This window comes from Artemia franciscana, chromosome 18, assembly GCF_032884065.1.
Source record: "Artemia franciscana chromosome 18, ASM3288406v1, whole genome shotgun sequence".
NCBI lineage: Eukaryota > Metazoa > Arthropoda > Branchiopoda > Anostraca > Artemiidae > Artemia > Artemia franciscana.
Window position 1 is genome coordinate 25,814,952 of NC_088880.1, and position 15,301 is coordinate 25,830,252.

The 15,301-nt window shown below is 37.3% G+C and overlaps 1 protein-coding gene across 4 annotated transcripts in view; it reads left to right on the plus strand.

Moving 5' to 3' along the window:
* Positions 1 to 15,301, plus strand: part of LOC136038805 (harmonin-like) — a 156,489-nt gene that overhangs the window by 59,517 nt on the left and 81,671 nt on the right. For 3 of the 4 annotated variants that reach the window (XM_065722187.1, XM_065722188.1, XM_065722190.1), the window contains one exon: positions 5,749 to 5,947. In XM_065722187.1, the coding sequence (XP_065578259.1) occupies positions 5,749 to 5,947 (199 nt within the window). Of the gene's footprint in view, positions 1 to 1,544; positions 1,705 to 5,748; positions 5,948 to 15,301 lie in introns of those variants that run through there. The other variant, XM_065722189.1, reaches the window with a different exon arrangement.

The window sequence follows — 15,301 nt, forward strand, 5'->3', positions numbered from 1 at the left end:
TACCCTTTCCTTCAACATCCACTCAAAATCGTATACCCCCTCCATGACCTTAATAAATACCAATTACCATTAGTTGCTTCAGTCCTTGGGTTGTATCAACAAAATCTAGCACCTAATAAACAGGCACAGGGTGTGGCGGACAGTGGCTGGGCGGCAAGTGAAATTAACAGCACTATCCCTTATTTTTGGATAAGTGAGACATGGACTAGTTTACTACTCTCAGGGGCACCACGTGAATGTGTCTATCACTGCTCCCAGTACTTCCCACACATAAAATCTCTTTTGCTGGGAAAGTAATGGGACAACTCCCACGCAAAAAAATTGCATGGGAAGCCCCTACTGTTAAATATTCGAAGAGGGGTCTTTGAAACTGGGACTGCACGCTCTGGCGCCCTTTTTATGAATTGGAAATAAATGAAACAATCCTTCAAGAAAAAAACTTTAACACATAAGCGATGTGGTAAAAACTTTATTGTGAAGCTGTATCAAGAACAGAAGGGCTAAATTATTTGTATTTGCTTTAAATAATTTAATTTTCAGATGAAATATATTTATAGGTTGTCGGTGAAGAAAAATTTGCAGTCACCAATTGACTGTATTTACGCACTCTAAAATGCTGTTAGTTAGCCATTGTTAAACATTAGTATAAAAAAAGAGAGTTTTTGGGGAGGGGCAGCCCCATTGCATAATAGGTGTTGTTTTACTTTGAATATTAGTGTCACTATTTATCTAAAGAAATTCTTTTCTTCTTTATTTAAATTTTGAAGGACTGGTTTTGGTTTTGAATTTGCTGTGTAAGTTACCCGTAAGCATATAATTTTCGTTTCTTGCTTCAATTAACGCTGAACTACCAGACATCCTCGCCAGCAGTTCATAAATGAAATTCTCCGTTGGGGGCCGGGGTTAAACATATGCAAAAAGATGGAACCTTCATGCCTATCTCACCTGAACTCTCAATTTTTTACAACTCCTTCATATAAAATTTCTTATTTATGGAGAGGGGACACTCATTTTCAGAAAACACGTACACAAGAAGGTGTGTGCCAAGCATGGCGGAAGTGTGCCATACGTTGGGGAAACTGCGTCAAACAAAGATATTTGAAATCGAATTGAGTGTAGTGAATGGAGGGAGATTATGGATTTATTGCAAAGCGGACTACCTTCTAAGTGTACTATATGTAGGGGAAAGTGTACAAACCATGGCGGACCCTGTGGCAAGCAAAGATATATGGAATCAAATTGAACGTAGTGAACAGAAGGAGATTATGAATTTATTTGAAAGCGGAAGTCCCAGCAAGAATTTTACATATTAGTAATAAGTGCTCCGTATTTTTGGACGTTCGCTCTTAAAGATTGTTTAATGCATGGCCCTGGTGTAGTAGTGTCGACATGCTAATAAGTAGCTTTTTTTCTGTTGCAGAACTGCAGATGCTTTGAAATTAAATTAGCAGTCACATCCTGTGATTAGTTAAAATGTCAAAGAATACTTTATTCTAAGCACGGAATCTTGAATTGTCAAATTCTGGCTAGGTTAGTGAACCACTCTTTTGATTAAATTCTTTGAAATAAGATCAAAAGACTAAAAAATCCTAAATGTTTTCATTTGAGACATGCAAGCATATTTTTTACAATAGTGGTAATATTTTTAGCTTGGCCGTAGAAGGTATTCTTTAGTGACTTGAAAACTGAGCAGTGTTTTAATCTGTGAGTACTTAGACTTTGTATATTCTGTAGGCTGTATTTTTAAATTAAATAAAAGACCAAGTTTTTTTAACTGAAAGTAAGGAGCGAAATTAAAACTTAAAACGAGCAGAAATTACCCCGTATATGAAAGAGGCTGTTCCCTCTTCAATGCCCTGCTATTTGCGCTTAAAGTTTGACTCTTTCTCTCAACTCTACTTTTTAAAACAGTAAAAACTTTAGCGTAAAGAGTAGGGCGTTGAAGAGAGAACAGCCCCTTTCATATAGGGGGTAATTTCTGCTCGTTTTAAGTTTTAATGTCACTCCTTACTTTCAGTTAAAAAAAACTTGTTTTTTTATTTAATTTCTGAGCGTTTTTTAGTTAATTCATGTTTTGATTTCGGCTCTCCGCAGATGAATAATTAAAGCGAAATTTGCATATTTATATATTTGGCTAAATGGCTTTCCCATAGTTTTGATCGAATGATTTTGAGAAAAAAGGAGGGTGAGAAGGCCCAGTTGCCCTCCAATTTTTTGGGTACTTAAAAAGGCAACTAGAACTTTTAGTTTTTTACGAACGTTTCCATTAGTAAAAGATATGCGTAACTTACGAATTAGCTCACGTAACAAACTTCTATATTCGATTGTTTTTACTATGTATATGAGAGGGCTCGCCCACTCATCAATAGCTCGCTCTTTACACTAAAGCTTAAATTTTGTCCCCTGAATCCCAAAAGCCGTAGAATAAATAGTTGAAATTACTAAAAATACTTTAGCGTAAAGAGTGAGGTATTAGGAGGAGGTGAACCCCTTATATGCGTAATATTTTGTGTTCGTTTTAAGTTTTAGTGCTACTTCTCACTTTCAGTTGAAAAAACTTCTTCATATTTATTTTTTCATTGTTTTTTTTTTAAATAATGCCAGAAAATGCTGCGCCCCCTTCACGGAAATCTTCTTCCCCCATGACAAATTCCTCCATGGAAAGTTTCCCCCACAAAACCTCCTCTTCTCAACCCCTCTTCCCAACCAAAAAATCCCCCTGAAAACGTCTGTACACTTCCCAATAACCATTACTATATGCAAACACTGGTCAAAGTTTGTAACATTCAGCCCCTCTCACGGGGACTGTGGGGGAGTAAGTCGTCCTCAAAGACATAGTTATGAGGTTTTTCGACTATGTTGAATAAAATGGCTATCTCAGAATTTTGATCCGACGACTTTGGGAAAAAATGAGCGTGGGAGGGGGCCTAGGTGCCCTCCAATTTTTTTGGTCAGTTAAAAAGAGCACTAGAACTTTTCATTTCCGTTCGAATGAGCCCTCTCACAAAATTCTAGGACCAATGGGTCGATACGATCACCCCTGGGAAAAAGAAAAACAACAAAAAAACAAAAAAAAAACAAATAAACACGCATCCGTGATTTGTCTTCTGGCAAAAAAATACAAAATTTCACATTTTTGTAGATAGGTGCTAGGAACTTGTACAGTAGGGTTCTCTGATATGCTGAATCTGATGGTATGATTATCGTTAAGACTCTATGACTTTTAGGGGGTGTTTCCCCCTATTTTCTAAAATAGGGCAAATTTTATCAGGCTCGTAACTTTTGATGGGTAACACTAAAGTTGATGAAACTTATATATTTAAAATCAGCATTAAAATGCAATTCTTTTGATGTAACTATTGGTATCAAAATTCCGTATTTTAGAGTTTTGGTTACTTTTGAGCCGGGTCGCTCCGAACTGTTTGATTAATTTACTCTTGATGGCTATTATATAAATTGTTTCCCAGTGCCCATTCTTTTGAGGACGAGCTGGGAATTATCCTTCACGGACAGCTCAACATCTTATATCTGAACCTAAATTACAAATTACTAAATTACTTTACTGTAAGGTATAGCTGAGTTGTAAATAAGTGGCTTGCTACTCTTGCAATCCTCTGCCCGTAGTGACGAAGGGTGTGGGTCCTAGTGTCGCCAATTATTTGGCTTGGAATGAGGGCCAGTGGCGTGACCCTGTTAGATCAGCCAGAGTTGACGAAGATCAAAACGTATATCTGGAGAAATATGGGGGAGGTAAAAAGTCAGTGTATGTGATTTTTAGGATGGCAGATCTCCTGCCCCAATCGCACTTCCTTGTTGAAGTCAAATAAACGGGAATCAGCACCGCCAGTAGAGACTGTAAAATCAATCGCCGACCCCTTACCTCTATTAGGTTAAGATATTTAAAGTAAATGTTCTCAACGGAGGTCCGTGTTGAGACAAAGAATAAGAGCTGGGAATTTTATTTCTGAGTACAATTTTATTTTTTATTTTCCTTAAGTTGCTGAAATGATAGTGCCATTGCTTGCTATTTTTCTGCAGTTCTCTGTTTTCCTTTATTTTACTATCTTTTATACTCTATAGTATCATTTCTGCTTCTTGCTGAAAAATATAATTAAATACCAACAGATAGAGCTAACAATTGAAAAAGCTTCTTAATCAGCTTTTCAATCTGGAAGAGATTTTGTGCCTCATAATAGGAAAGGCAGATCCTTCAGATAATATTTTAGATACGCTATTGCTCTTTAGACACCCCTTAGGGGTAAATCTATTATATTTACCTGTTCAATCGAAAAAAGTGAGTCAACACCACGTTTGATTGTGTTCGTGGCAACGAACTGCAAGTAAGGAACGATTCGGCTCTGTAATAGCTGGAACTCTAAGAAACATAGTCTTGACAAGAATAATTCCATGAAAAGAATTAAATTTTGATGCTTATTCAAAATACCTAAAATTCACCAAATTTATTGTTACCCATCAAAAGTTATGCGCCTAAGAAAATTTGTTTGCAATATACATGGGATTATATGCCCATGGTGCAGTTTTTACTGGAAAAGGGAATTTTCCATGCAGGCGGAGGACTGGATTTCCCGGCCTTATTTAAAAGGATTAGAAATGAAATTAAAAAAATTAACTGAAAGTAAGGAGCGAACAGAAATTATGACATGTATGAGGGAGGTATTTCCCTCCCCAATACCTCGCTCTGTGTGCTAAAGATTTTTTTATATCTTCTAAAAAAAGCTTATTGTCCTAATTAAACGACCCTTGTGTCTTAGGAAACATTCTTAAAGAATTGCAGCAAAAACTCAAATTTCAGCGTAAAGAGCGAAGTATTGAGGAGGGGGCGAACCCCTCATACACATAGTAATTTCTTTTCGTTCTAAGCTTTAATTTTGCTCCTTACTTTCAGTTGAAAAAACTTGTTTGTTTTATAATTTAACGTATCTTTTAGGATCCAACTCTACTTAGGATCCAATTTCTGAATCCACAAAACTCTGCAATAACTTTATACAAGAACACTGTCAACTGACATTAAACGAGAAAAACTAGAAAACACAAAACTGGAAAACAATCAGTTCTGTGGAAACCTCTGTAAGAGTTACACAAGGGTTTTGATTCCAAAAAAAGAACCAGTTCCAGCTAAAGAGAAATACCTTAATTTATTTGTGTTTTTTGTTTTATTTGTGCCCTGTGAAATGTGGATCTGTTTTTTATTTGCACAAAGCTGATACTGAAGGACGAAGAAAGCTGAGCTCTCTCAACTTGTGTTATTTTATGGTATTTTTCTACGAAATTATGGTATGCTCAAGGATGTTCGCAGGCCCTCCCCCTGGAGTTCTAAATTTTTCTAAATTTCTTGGCACTTCCCACAAATTATCAAACGAAATTTTTCAGTGCTATTATTGTCACCCTCCTCCTTCGGGAAACTCTTGTGTGCGTGCTTGGATATGTTAACAGAAATTCGCTTTAATTAACATTTTATGGTTATATTTCATTGACTTAGTTATTTCAATAACTAATATGAAAATTATTTCACATTTTTGACTAATATTTTTAAACATATCTAAATATATTGATAATGTGCAATTATACATGTTTATATATTCAATTTATTCAATGACTTGGTTCATTTACTTGAATTACATGTTTTATTTCATTTGCATTTAGAAGCAATAAAATAATTTTAACATTAGAACAGAGTTTATGCTAGTGATTTTAGCCATCATTTTTGTAATCTTTTTGTTCTTTTAGATCAGTTATTTTACCACAACAACAAATGGAATATAACCTAAGAACACCTTATGTAACCCATCGTCCACGGGTTGTCCGACTTTCACGGAAGGAAGGAACTTCTTTCGGTTTTGCAGTCAGAGGAGGGAAAGAACATGGAACTGGAATTTATGTTAGTGCTGTAGAGCCAGATTCTGAGGCTGATAGACAAGGGCTGAGGGTAGGAAATCATTTTATTCCTTTTACACTTATTTCAATTTCAGGAGTGCCAATCGCCCAGAAAGAGGACAGTTGGTTCCTAGATCATTTACGGTGCTCCTAGATTAAATGCCTTTATTTTGGTAATTTCGTTGAAGTAAATTTTAAAGGAAGAATTTTTACGGACAAAAATAGAAAAAACTACGAAATTTCCCCCGTTCCCTAGAATTTTAAAAATGCATTTGCCCCCATCCACTTCCTGCATTATCATTAATAGTAACAGTTGCTATAGTCATCTTAACCATCCATAACTAATTATATTTGGCTGAATTTCTTTTTTTTTCACCGTACGTAAATATAATCTACGATTCTGCATAAATCTACGTAAGCACAATACATAATAGAAAATAGCAAATAAGGTTCCAAGTCAAGAACGTTTACATGATGGCTTTGGTTGTATTACGCAGATTTTCAATCCGTATGAATAAAAATCCACCTCTTCATCAAATTTTATATTAAAAACGTGATTTAAAAGATAATGCAAAAATCTACAGATGATCGAATATTTCATTCAATAATCAAGTGTTACAAAAACATTAATTAAAACCAAACATTTACCTTTTTAAGTAAAAAAAGAATCAAGCTTTACAAAAATTACCTACAATTAGCCATAATTTAACTAGGCTAAATGAAAATAAAAGAAATTGATTAAAAAATAACTTTTCCAAAGCAGAATATTATCTATAAGAATATTATATTTTAACTGTTTTAAAAAATAGAGTTGTGACCAAGAGTCAAACTTTAGCGTAAAGAGCGGGGTGTTGAGGAGGAAACAACCCCTTTCACATACGGAATAATTCCTTGTTCGTTTTATGTTTTAATGTCTCTCCTTACTTGCAGTTAAAAAAAACTGTTTTTTAATTAAATCAACTCAATTAGATGAGGCTTTAAAACAAATAACTATATTAACCATTTATTTTGTATGGATTACCTACATCTCTAGGAACGAATACGCCACCTCTGTGACCGAGAAGTTGAATTTATGGTTTTTCAATAATTTTAAATCAATTGGTCATTCGGTCATTCCAGCGTTTTAACTCAATAGCTTTTTTGGCCCTCTTTTGGCCAAAAATTGTTGTTTTAAACATCAATCATAATGGCAGATAACTCCATTTTGTTGCAACAAAAGCCTTATCGTTACTAAAATGGGCACTAGAACTTTCAGTTTATGTTCAAATGATGGTTTTCCCGATATTCTAGGAACCATTGGTTTTATACGATCATTCCTGGTAAAAAATATATATAAACAAGAGCTAAGAGCTCATATGGCACTTGTGACGAGGCGAGAAGAGCTAAGAGCCAAGAGATCATATGGTATGAGCTCTAACAAAATTCTATGAATCAATAGATTGATTTAAAAAGGAAAATAAGAGGCTTAATGCCGGTCAAGATTCAAAATAAGAGCTCCGAGTCACAAAGTCCTTCTAAATATCAAAATTCATTAAGATCCGATCACCCACTCGTAAGTTATAAATACCTAGTTTTTTCTAATTTTTCCTCTACCTTTTGCCCCCAGATGGTCGAATCTGGGAAAACGACTTTAACAAGTCAAATTGTGCAGCTCCCTGACAGGCCTACCAATTTTCATCGCCCTAGCACGTCCAGAAGCATCGAACTCGCCAAATCACTGAACCCCTCCCCCCAACTCCCCCAAAGAGAGCGAATCCAGTACGATTCTGACAATCACGTATCAAGGACATTTGGTTATTCTATCCACCAAGCTTCATCCCGATTCCTACACTCCAAGTGTTTTTCCAAGATTTCCCCCTCCAAATCCCCACAATGTCAAAAGATCTGGTCGGGATTTGAAATAAGAGCTCTGAGACATGAATTCCTTCTAAAAATCAAATTTCATTACGATCCGATCATCTATTCGTAAGATATAAATACTCCAATTTTCATGTTTTCCAAGAATTCCGGTTCCCCCCTCCAACTCCCCCGAATGTCACAGGATCTGGTCGGAATTTGAAATTAGAACTTTAAAGCACAAGATCCTTCTAAATATCAAATTTCATTAAGATCTGGTCACCCTTTCATAAGTTACAAATACCTCAATTTTCAAAATTACCCCCCCCCCCCCAAATTCCACCAAAGAGAGCAGATCCGGTCCAGTTATGTCAGTCACGTATCTTAGACAGGTTTCTATTCTTCCCATCCAGTTTCATCCTGATCTCACCGCTTTAAGTATTTTCTAAGATTTCCGGTCCCCCCAACTGCCCCCCCCCCAATTACGCTTGATCCGGTTGAGATTTAAAATAAGATATCGGAGTTACGAGGTCCTTCTAAATATGAAGTCTCATGAAGATCCGATCACTCCTTCGTAAGTTAAAAATACGTCATTTTTCTTATTTTTCAGAATTACCCCCCCCCCCCCCCGCAATTGAGAGGATCCGTTCTAGTTATGTAAATCACGTATGCAAGACTTCTGCTTATTTTTCCAACCAAGTTTCATCCCAATCCCTCCAATCTAAGCGTTTCCCATCATTTTAGGTCTCCCCGCCCCAAACTTCCCCCCATGTCACCAGATCCGGTCAGGATTTAAAATAAGAGCTCTGAGACACGATATCCTTCTAAAAATCAAATTTCATGGAGATCCAATCACCCGTTCGTAAGTTAAAAATACCTCATTTTTTCTAATTATTCAGAATTAACCCCCCCCCCCCCACTACCCCAAAGAGAGCGGATCCGTTCTGGTTATGTCAATCATGTATCTAGGACTCGTGTTTTTTCCACCAAGTTTCATCTCGATCCCTCCACTATAAGTGTTTTCCAATTTTTAGGTTTCTCCCTCCCAACTCCCCCCCCCAATGTCACCAGATCCGGTCGGGTTTAAAATAAGAGCTCAGAGCCACGATATCCTTCTAAATATCAAATTTCATTGAGATCCGATCACCCGTTCGTAAGTTAAAAATACCTCATTTTTTTATTTTTTCAGAAATACCCCCCCCACCCCCAACTACCCAAAAGAGAGCGGATCCGTTCCGTTTATGTCAATCATCTATCTAGGACTTGTATTAATTTTTACCACCATGTTTCATCCCGATCCCTCCACTCTAAGTGTTTTCCAAGTTTTAGGTTCCCCCCTCCCAACTCCCCGCCCCCATCACCAGATCCGGTCGGGATTTAAAATAAGAGCTCTAAGACACGATATCCTTCTAAACATCAAATTTCATTGAGATCCGATCACCTGTTCGTAAGTTGAAAATACCTCATTTTTCTAATTTTTAAGAATTACTCCCCCCCCCCCAACTACCCCAAAGAGAGCAAATCAGTTCCGATTATGTCAATCATGTATCTGGGACTTGCGCTTATTTTTCCCATCAAGTTTCATCCCGATCCCTCTACTCTAAGGGTTTTCCAAGATTTTAGGTTTCCCCCCTCCAACTCCCCCCAATGTCATCAGACCCAGTCGGGATTTAAAATAAGATGTCTGAGACACAATATCATTCCAAACATCAAATTTCAATAAGATCCAATCACCCGCTCATAAGTTAAAAATACTTCATGTTTTCTATTCTTTCCGAATTAACCGGCCCCTACTCCCCCCCAGATGGTCAAATCGAGAAAACGACTATTTCTAATTTAATTTGGTCCGGTCCCTGATACGCTTGCCAAATTTCATCGTCCTAGCCTACCTGGAAGTGCCTAAAGTAGCAAAACCGAGACTTTAGGTTTCCCCCTCCAACTCCCCCCAATGTCATCAGATCTGGTCGGGATTTAAAATAAGAGCTCTGAGACACAATATCATTCCAAACATCAAATTTCATTAAGATCCAATCACCCGCTGATAAGTTAAAAATACTTCATTTTTTCTATTTTTTGCGAATTAACCGGGCCCCCACTCCCCCCCAGATGGTCAAATCGGGAAAACGACTATTTCTAATTTAATCTGGTCCGGTCCCTGATACGCTTGCCAAATTTCATCGTCCTAGCTTACCTGGAAGTGCCTAAAGTAGCAAAACCGGGACCGACAGACCGACAGACAGACCGACAGACCGACAGAATTGGCGACTGCTATATGTCACTTGGTTAATACCAAGTGCCATAAAAACAGACAGAAAAACATGCAACCGTGATCATGTTTCTCAGATAAATACAAATTTTTGCCTATTTTTTATATAAAGGCCTGCAACCTCTGCAACAGGGTTCTCTGATATGCTGAAATGATGGTTAAGCTTTAATCAAGGTCAATTGCCATTTCAGGGATGTTTTGCCCCTCTTTAGAAATCAAGCGAATTTTCTCAAGCATAGATAGTTTCTAACTTGATAATTGTATATATTCAAAACCACCACAAAAAGCCAGGTCTTTTTATGAATATTTTGATGTCAAAAACCCATTTTTTACAGTCTTGGTTACTGTTAGCATGAGTTGCTTCTCAGATTCGTTACCACGAAAGGTTTTATTGAAGGTAACATGTTTTAATATTGTTTATTTCAACCTAGAAGGGACTGAGGATGTAACACATCCCTAGAAAGTTTAATTCTTGTTGCTCTCCCTCCAAAAAACAATTGTTTTTTACGGATATTGCAATTTACGGAAGTGCTATTCTTGGTTTTCCATTATTATCAAAACAAGATTTTAAATTTGTTATTTAAAAAAAAATAATAAACAATATTAATGAATAAATCAGTTCAGTTTAAATAGGTATGTGACTTCTTTTTTTTTACTGTTCTGATGATGTCACAAAAGTTGAGCTATTGTGACAGGAGATAATTTCTTCTTAAATGACAACCTTTGGTACAGTTTTATGTTAATTATTTAACTGAATAAATTGCGTGTTAGCAATTTTCCTAATTTTAATTTTGAATTCTACTTCATTTTACTCTACCTTTTCCTCGCATTTTCATTGGTCGACCAATCCTTAATTATTTCATAAAAGAAAAAGGGAAAAGCCGCGTTAGTTCAGAAGCTTTTTTTTCAAAAAGTTGATCGTGGTAAATAAATATGATAGTATACACATATATCTTCATAGTAAAAACCATAAGACCTATTACAAACTATGACGCTAGTTGACCCCCCCCCTCCCCCGTGGAAAACTTGTAAAATTGCAGAAAGTGCCATTTTTCCGTAGCACAATCTTTTTGGTCACTTAAGAAGGACACTAGAACTTTAAATTGTCAATAAAATGAGCCCCCTCACAACCTTCTACAACTATAGGGTCATTAAAATCACCCCTGGATACACGCCTCCGTGAGATTTCTTCTGAAAAAAAAAAAATCGACATTTTTGTGGATAATATATACAACCTCCTCAGTAAGGTCGAGCGTTTTTTTTTTTTTTTTTTTTTTTTTTTTTTTTTTTTTTTTTTTTTTTTTTTTTTTTTTACAAGGCTACAGTTACAGCTGTGACCGCAATAAAATTGTGAAAAATTACGATTATATATTTTTACAGTCTGATTAGAAATATAATGGAGTGGGAATGGGGAACCCTGACCTCACGACCCCTCCCTCCCCTGAATTTCAAAATTGCTATTATCCTATTAGATTTTCCGAGTAATGCAACACAACTGCAGTGTTATTTTCAACCCTCCCTCCAAAAAGCTTTGCAGACTCCCAAGCATAATTATAATCCCCGTAATCAAGGAGGCACACTCGTGCCTCTATAAAGAGGCGACACACGACAATGTTAAGCGATCTTCGGTTCCAGTGGTCGCAGACGGATGGGGAGGGATGCATTTCGTAGCCCGAGCTCCAACTAAGAAACCTGCAAAATTTCATCCCCCTCCAACTTTTTCTTCATGGGGAAAATCTGACCGAAAGTTTCGACCTGTCAACCCAAGCCCCCCTTTAACGTTGTCCGATCGGGCTGAAATTCACAAGTTAAGGTTCCCTAGGGCCCAGGAGCTATCCGCGAAATTTCAGCTTGATCCGATAACTCCTTCCCTGTTTTCCAGAAACCACGCATAGCCACTTAAAATTCATTTACTTTCTTTTTCGCCACGCCTACAGGTCACATCCGACATCGGATCTGGGTGTACGAAGACTCATTCGATGCGGAATTCTCCGAGTAAGTGCCCATGAAAGTTTCGTAGGAAAATCTTAACCCCCCGAAAGTTTCGACCCTCCAAACCCCCCCCCCCCCACCCCTTTTAACGTTGTCCGATCGGGCTGAAATTCACAAGTTAAGGTCCCCTACGGCCCAGGAGCTTATCCGCGAAATTTGAGCTTGATCTGATAACTCCTTCCCTGTTTTCCAGAAACCACCCATTAGCTATTTAAATTAACGGATTTCTCTCCATAAGAGCCCATGTTAATTTGAAATTTTTAAAAGCTATTGAGAAGTTATATTTACACACATGCGAGTTATTAGCTCAGCTGGTAGAGCGTGAGACTTTTAATCCTCTGGTCAAGGGTTCAAGTCGCTTACGGGCGATTTTTTTTCACAACATCAAAAAAATTTTGATAACACCTGGACAGCTTATCATTTGAGAGATAACAGAATATTAGCTTCTTATGAGCAAAAGAAACATTTCGGTCATTCTATCTATTTTTTTTTCTATTTTATACAATGATTTAAAAGCGGGGGTGGGTTCCTCTCCTAATTCCTGTACGAGGAGTACAGGAACTATTAAATTACATCCACCATGGATTGTAGAAAAACGTACAGAATTAATATGAAAAAAAATTAAACCTGTACAAAAGAGTCTTTAAAAGCGGGGGGTTTGCCTCTCCTAATAGTCTTCTTATAGTCCTAATAGTCTAATAGTCCCATGTTAATTTTTGAAATTCTTAAAAGTTACGAATATCAACATTCAAGTACATCAAAATAATCAGCTCGGCACGGCGAGAATGACTGCAAGCATCATAAAAATCCAGCTCCATTCCAGAAAAATTTTTGATAACACCTGGACAGCTTATCATTTGAGAGATAACAGAATATTAGCTTCTTATGAGCAAAAGAAACATTTCGGTCATTCTATCTATTTTTTTTCTATTTTATACAATGATTTAAAAGCGGGGGGGGCGGCAGCCACCCAAGTTCCTCTCCTAATTCCTGTACGAGGAGTACAGGAATTATTAAATTACATCCACCATGGATTGTAGAAAAACGTACAGAAATAATATGAAAAAAACTTCGTTTTCTTAAAGAGTTAAAGAGGCTGCGTCCCAAAGTCGAACCTTAAAACGTACAGGAATTAGAAGAGGCAGTTGGGGGGCTGCCGCCCCCCAAACCCCCAGCTTTTAAAGACTCTTTTGTACAGGTTTTTTGTTTTTTTGCTAACCCCCAGCTCTTGGCTTCGGAAAGGCCCTCTTTTAATTAACAAAAAATTGAAATGAATGAATAATGGAATAACTTCGAAAAATGTTAAACACAAGAGGACAGGAGAACCATTGCGCCGAAACTAGTAATTAGTAACAATGAAGTCCCCCCCCCCCCCAAAAAAAACCCTGTACAAAAGAGTCTTTAAAAGCTGGGGGTTTGGGGGGCGGCAGCCCCCCAACTGCCTCTTCTAATTCCTGTACGTTTTAAGGTTCGACTTTGGGACGCAGCCTCTTTAACTCTTTAAGAAAACGAAGTTTTTTTCATATTATTTTTGTAAAAGGCTTTGCAAAATTGAGTTGTGTAGCAACCACTCAAGTTCTCTTAATTACACATTTAATCACTAACCTACAAGAGAGCCCTTGAGCCAGTCAACCAGTTTTATCCAAATGCATAACTATCCAAAGGATATTGTTACATTAATAATCCTATCCTCTTCCTCTGTTTTCCATAAAAAAGCCCTGTCCTCCTCCCAGACATCCCTTCTTCTAAACATTATGCTACCTTCCCGATCGATCTTCCCGCTCCTTAACAGACGCACTCAATGTGACGCCGTCTTCGTGCCATACCCTGTAAAAAAAAAAAAAAAAAAAAAAAAAAAAAAAAAAAAAAAAAAAAATCCTTTTATGCCACGAGAATACCGAATCTATGTGGATCAAGTCTGGGGGATTTTGTTGATGTGAGGAATCACTTGATGAATAGTAATAGTCCTCCCTTGCTTTGAACCGGAAACCACTGTCAACAATTTGATCACTTTTCACTGTTGTACCTGTCCCTTTCCTCATCTGCCAACAACCTAGGTAATTCCACTCCTAACACCACCTTGCCGTTGTTCTTTTGTGCTAGTTACCATGGTAATGAGGATGCTTCAACTGAAATTAATTCGTCTGCCCTACCCTTTGTTCTTTCACAGCATCCGAAACGCATTGCTCAAACTCAGAAGTACCGCCCCAAGACTAGGATTCCCTCAATTTGACAAATCACTCTCAGTTTATTAAGGTCCGTCCTCCAGATCACCCCCTTGGAAAAAAAGGTGGTGGTGTCTGGAATTTTATTACGGTAAACTTTACCCCAAAATAATTTTAATTCCTAGTTTATCAGAACTTGATGAAATCCTTTGGCTAGTTATCAGACCGAAAGCACTATGATGTCCTTTAAGGTTAACCTTTAAGGTTATTAAATTAAAAATAAAAAAAGTTTTTTCTACTAGAGAAAGAAGTAATATTAAAACTCGAAACGAACAGTTATTCCGTATATGAAGGGATTGCGCCCCTCCTGAGTAACTTGCTATTCACGCTGAAGTTTTTAGCGCTTTTAAAAAGGCTTTCATTTCTAACTAAACGGACCTTGTGTTTCAGGAGTCATTATTAAGAAAATAAGATAAACAGTCAAACTTTAGCGTAAAGAGTAAAGTATTGAGGAGGGGGCAACCCCTTTATGTATGGAGAGTCTTATGTTCTTTTCAGTTTTAATGTTGCTCCTCACTTTCAGCTGAACAAAACTTGTTTTTCTGTTTTTTTTTAATAATGTTGGTAAATCTGGCACACCCTCCATGGAAAATTCCCTCCCCTCATGGGAAACTCCTCCGCGGAAAGTTCCTCCCATGTAAAATGCAACTTTCTTTAAAATTCCGTATGGGCAATTCCATCCTCACTGAAAATCCCCGCCCGTAAATTTTCTTGCTGACGGTTCAGCCTGAAAAATTCTCCTTGGCATACTTTGATTTGAAAAAGGCTTTAATTTCTAATCGTTTCCCTGATCACTCTGGAAATCCCCCCTCCCGGAGAATTTTTCTTCCGGAAATTCAAACCCGCTGAATATTTTATCTGACAATTCCCTCGTGCACATGCAAAATCATCTCCACATGCAAAATTGAGTTTGCAAAGAGAAAGTAAGACAAATAAAAAGAATTTTGTATAGAAATTCTGTCAAATCTTCCTAGTGTAAAATTTTTCTTGGAAAGCTAACCACCCAGAAATTTCCCGTCCCACGGAAAACTCTCCCCATCAAAATCCACCCTAAGCACAAAACCCCCCTCGAAAATGTATCTATGCT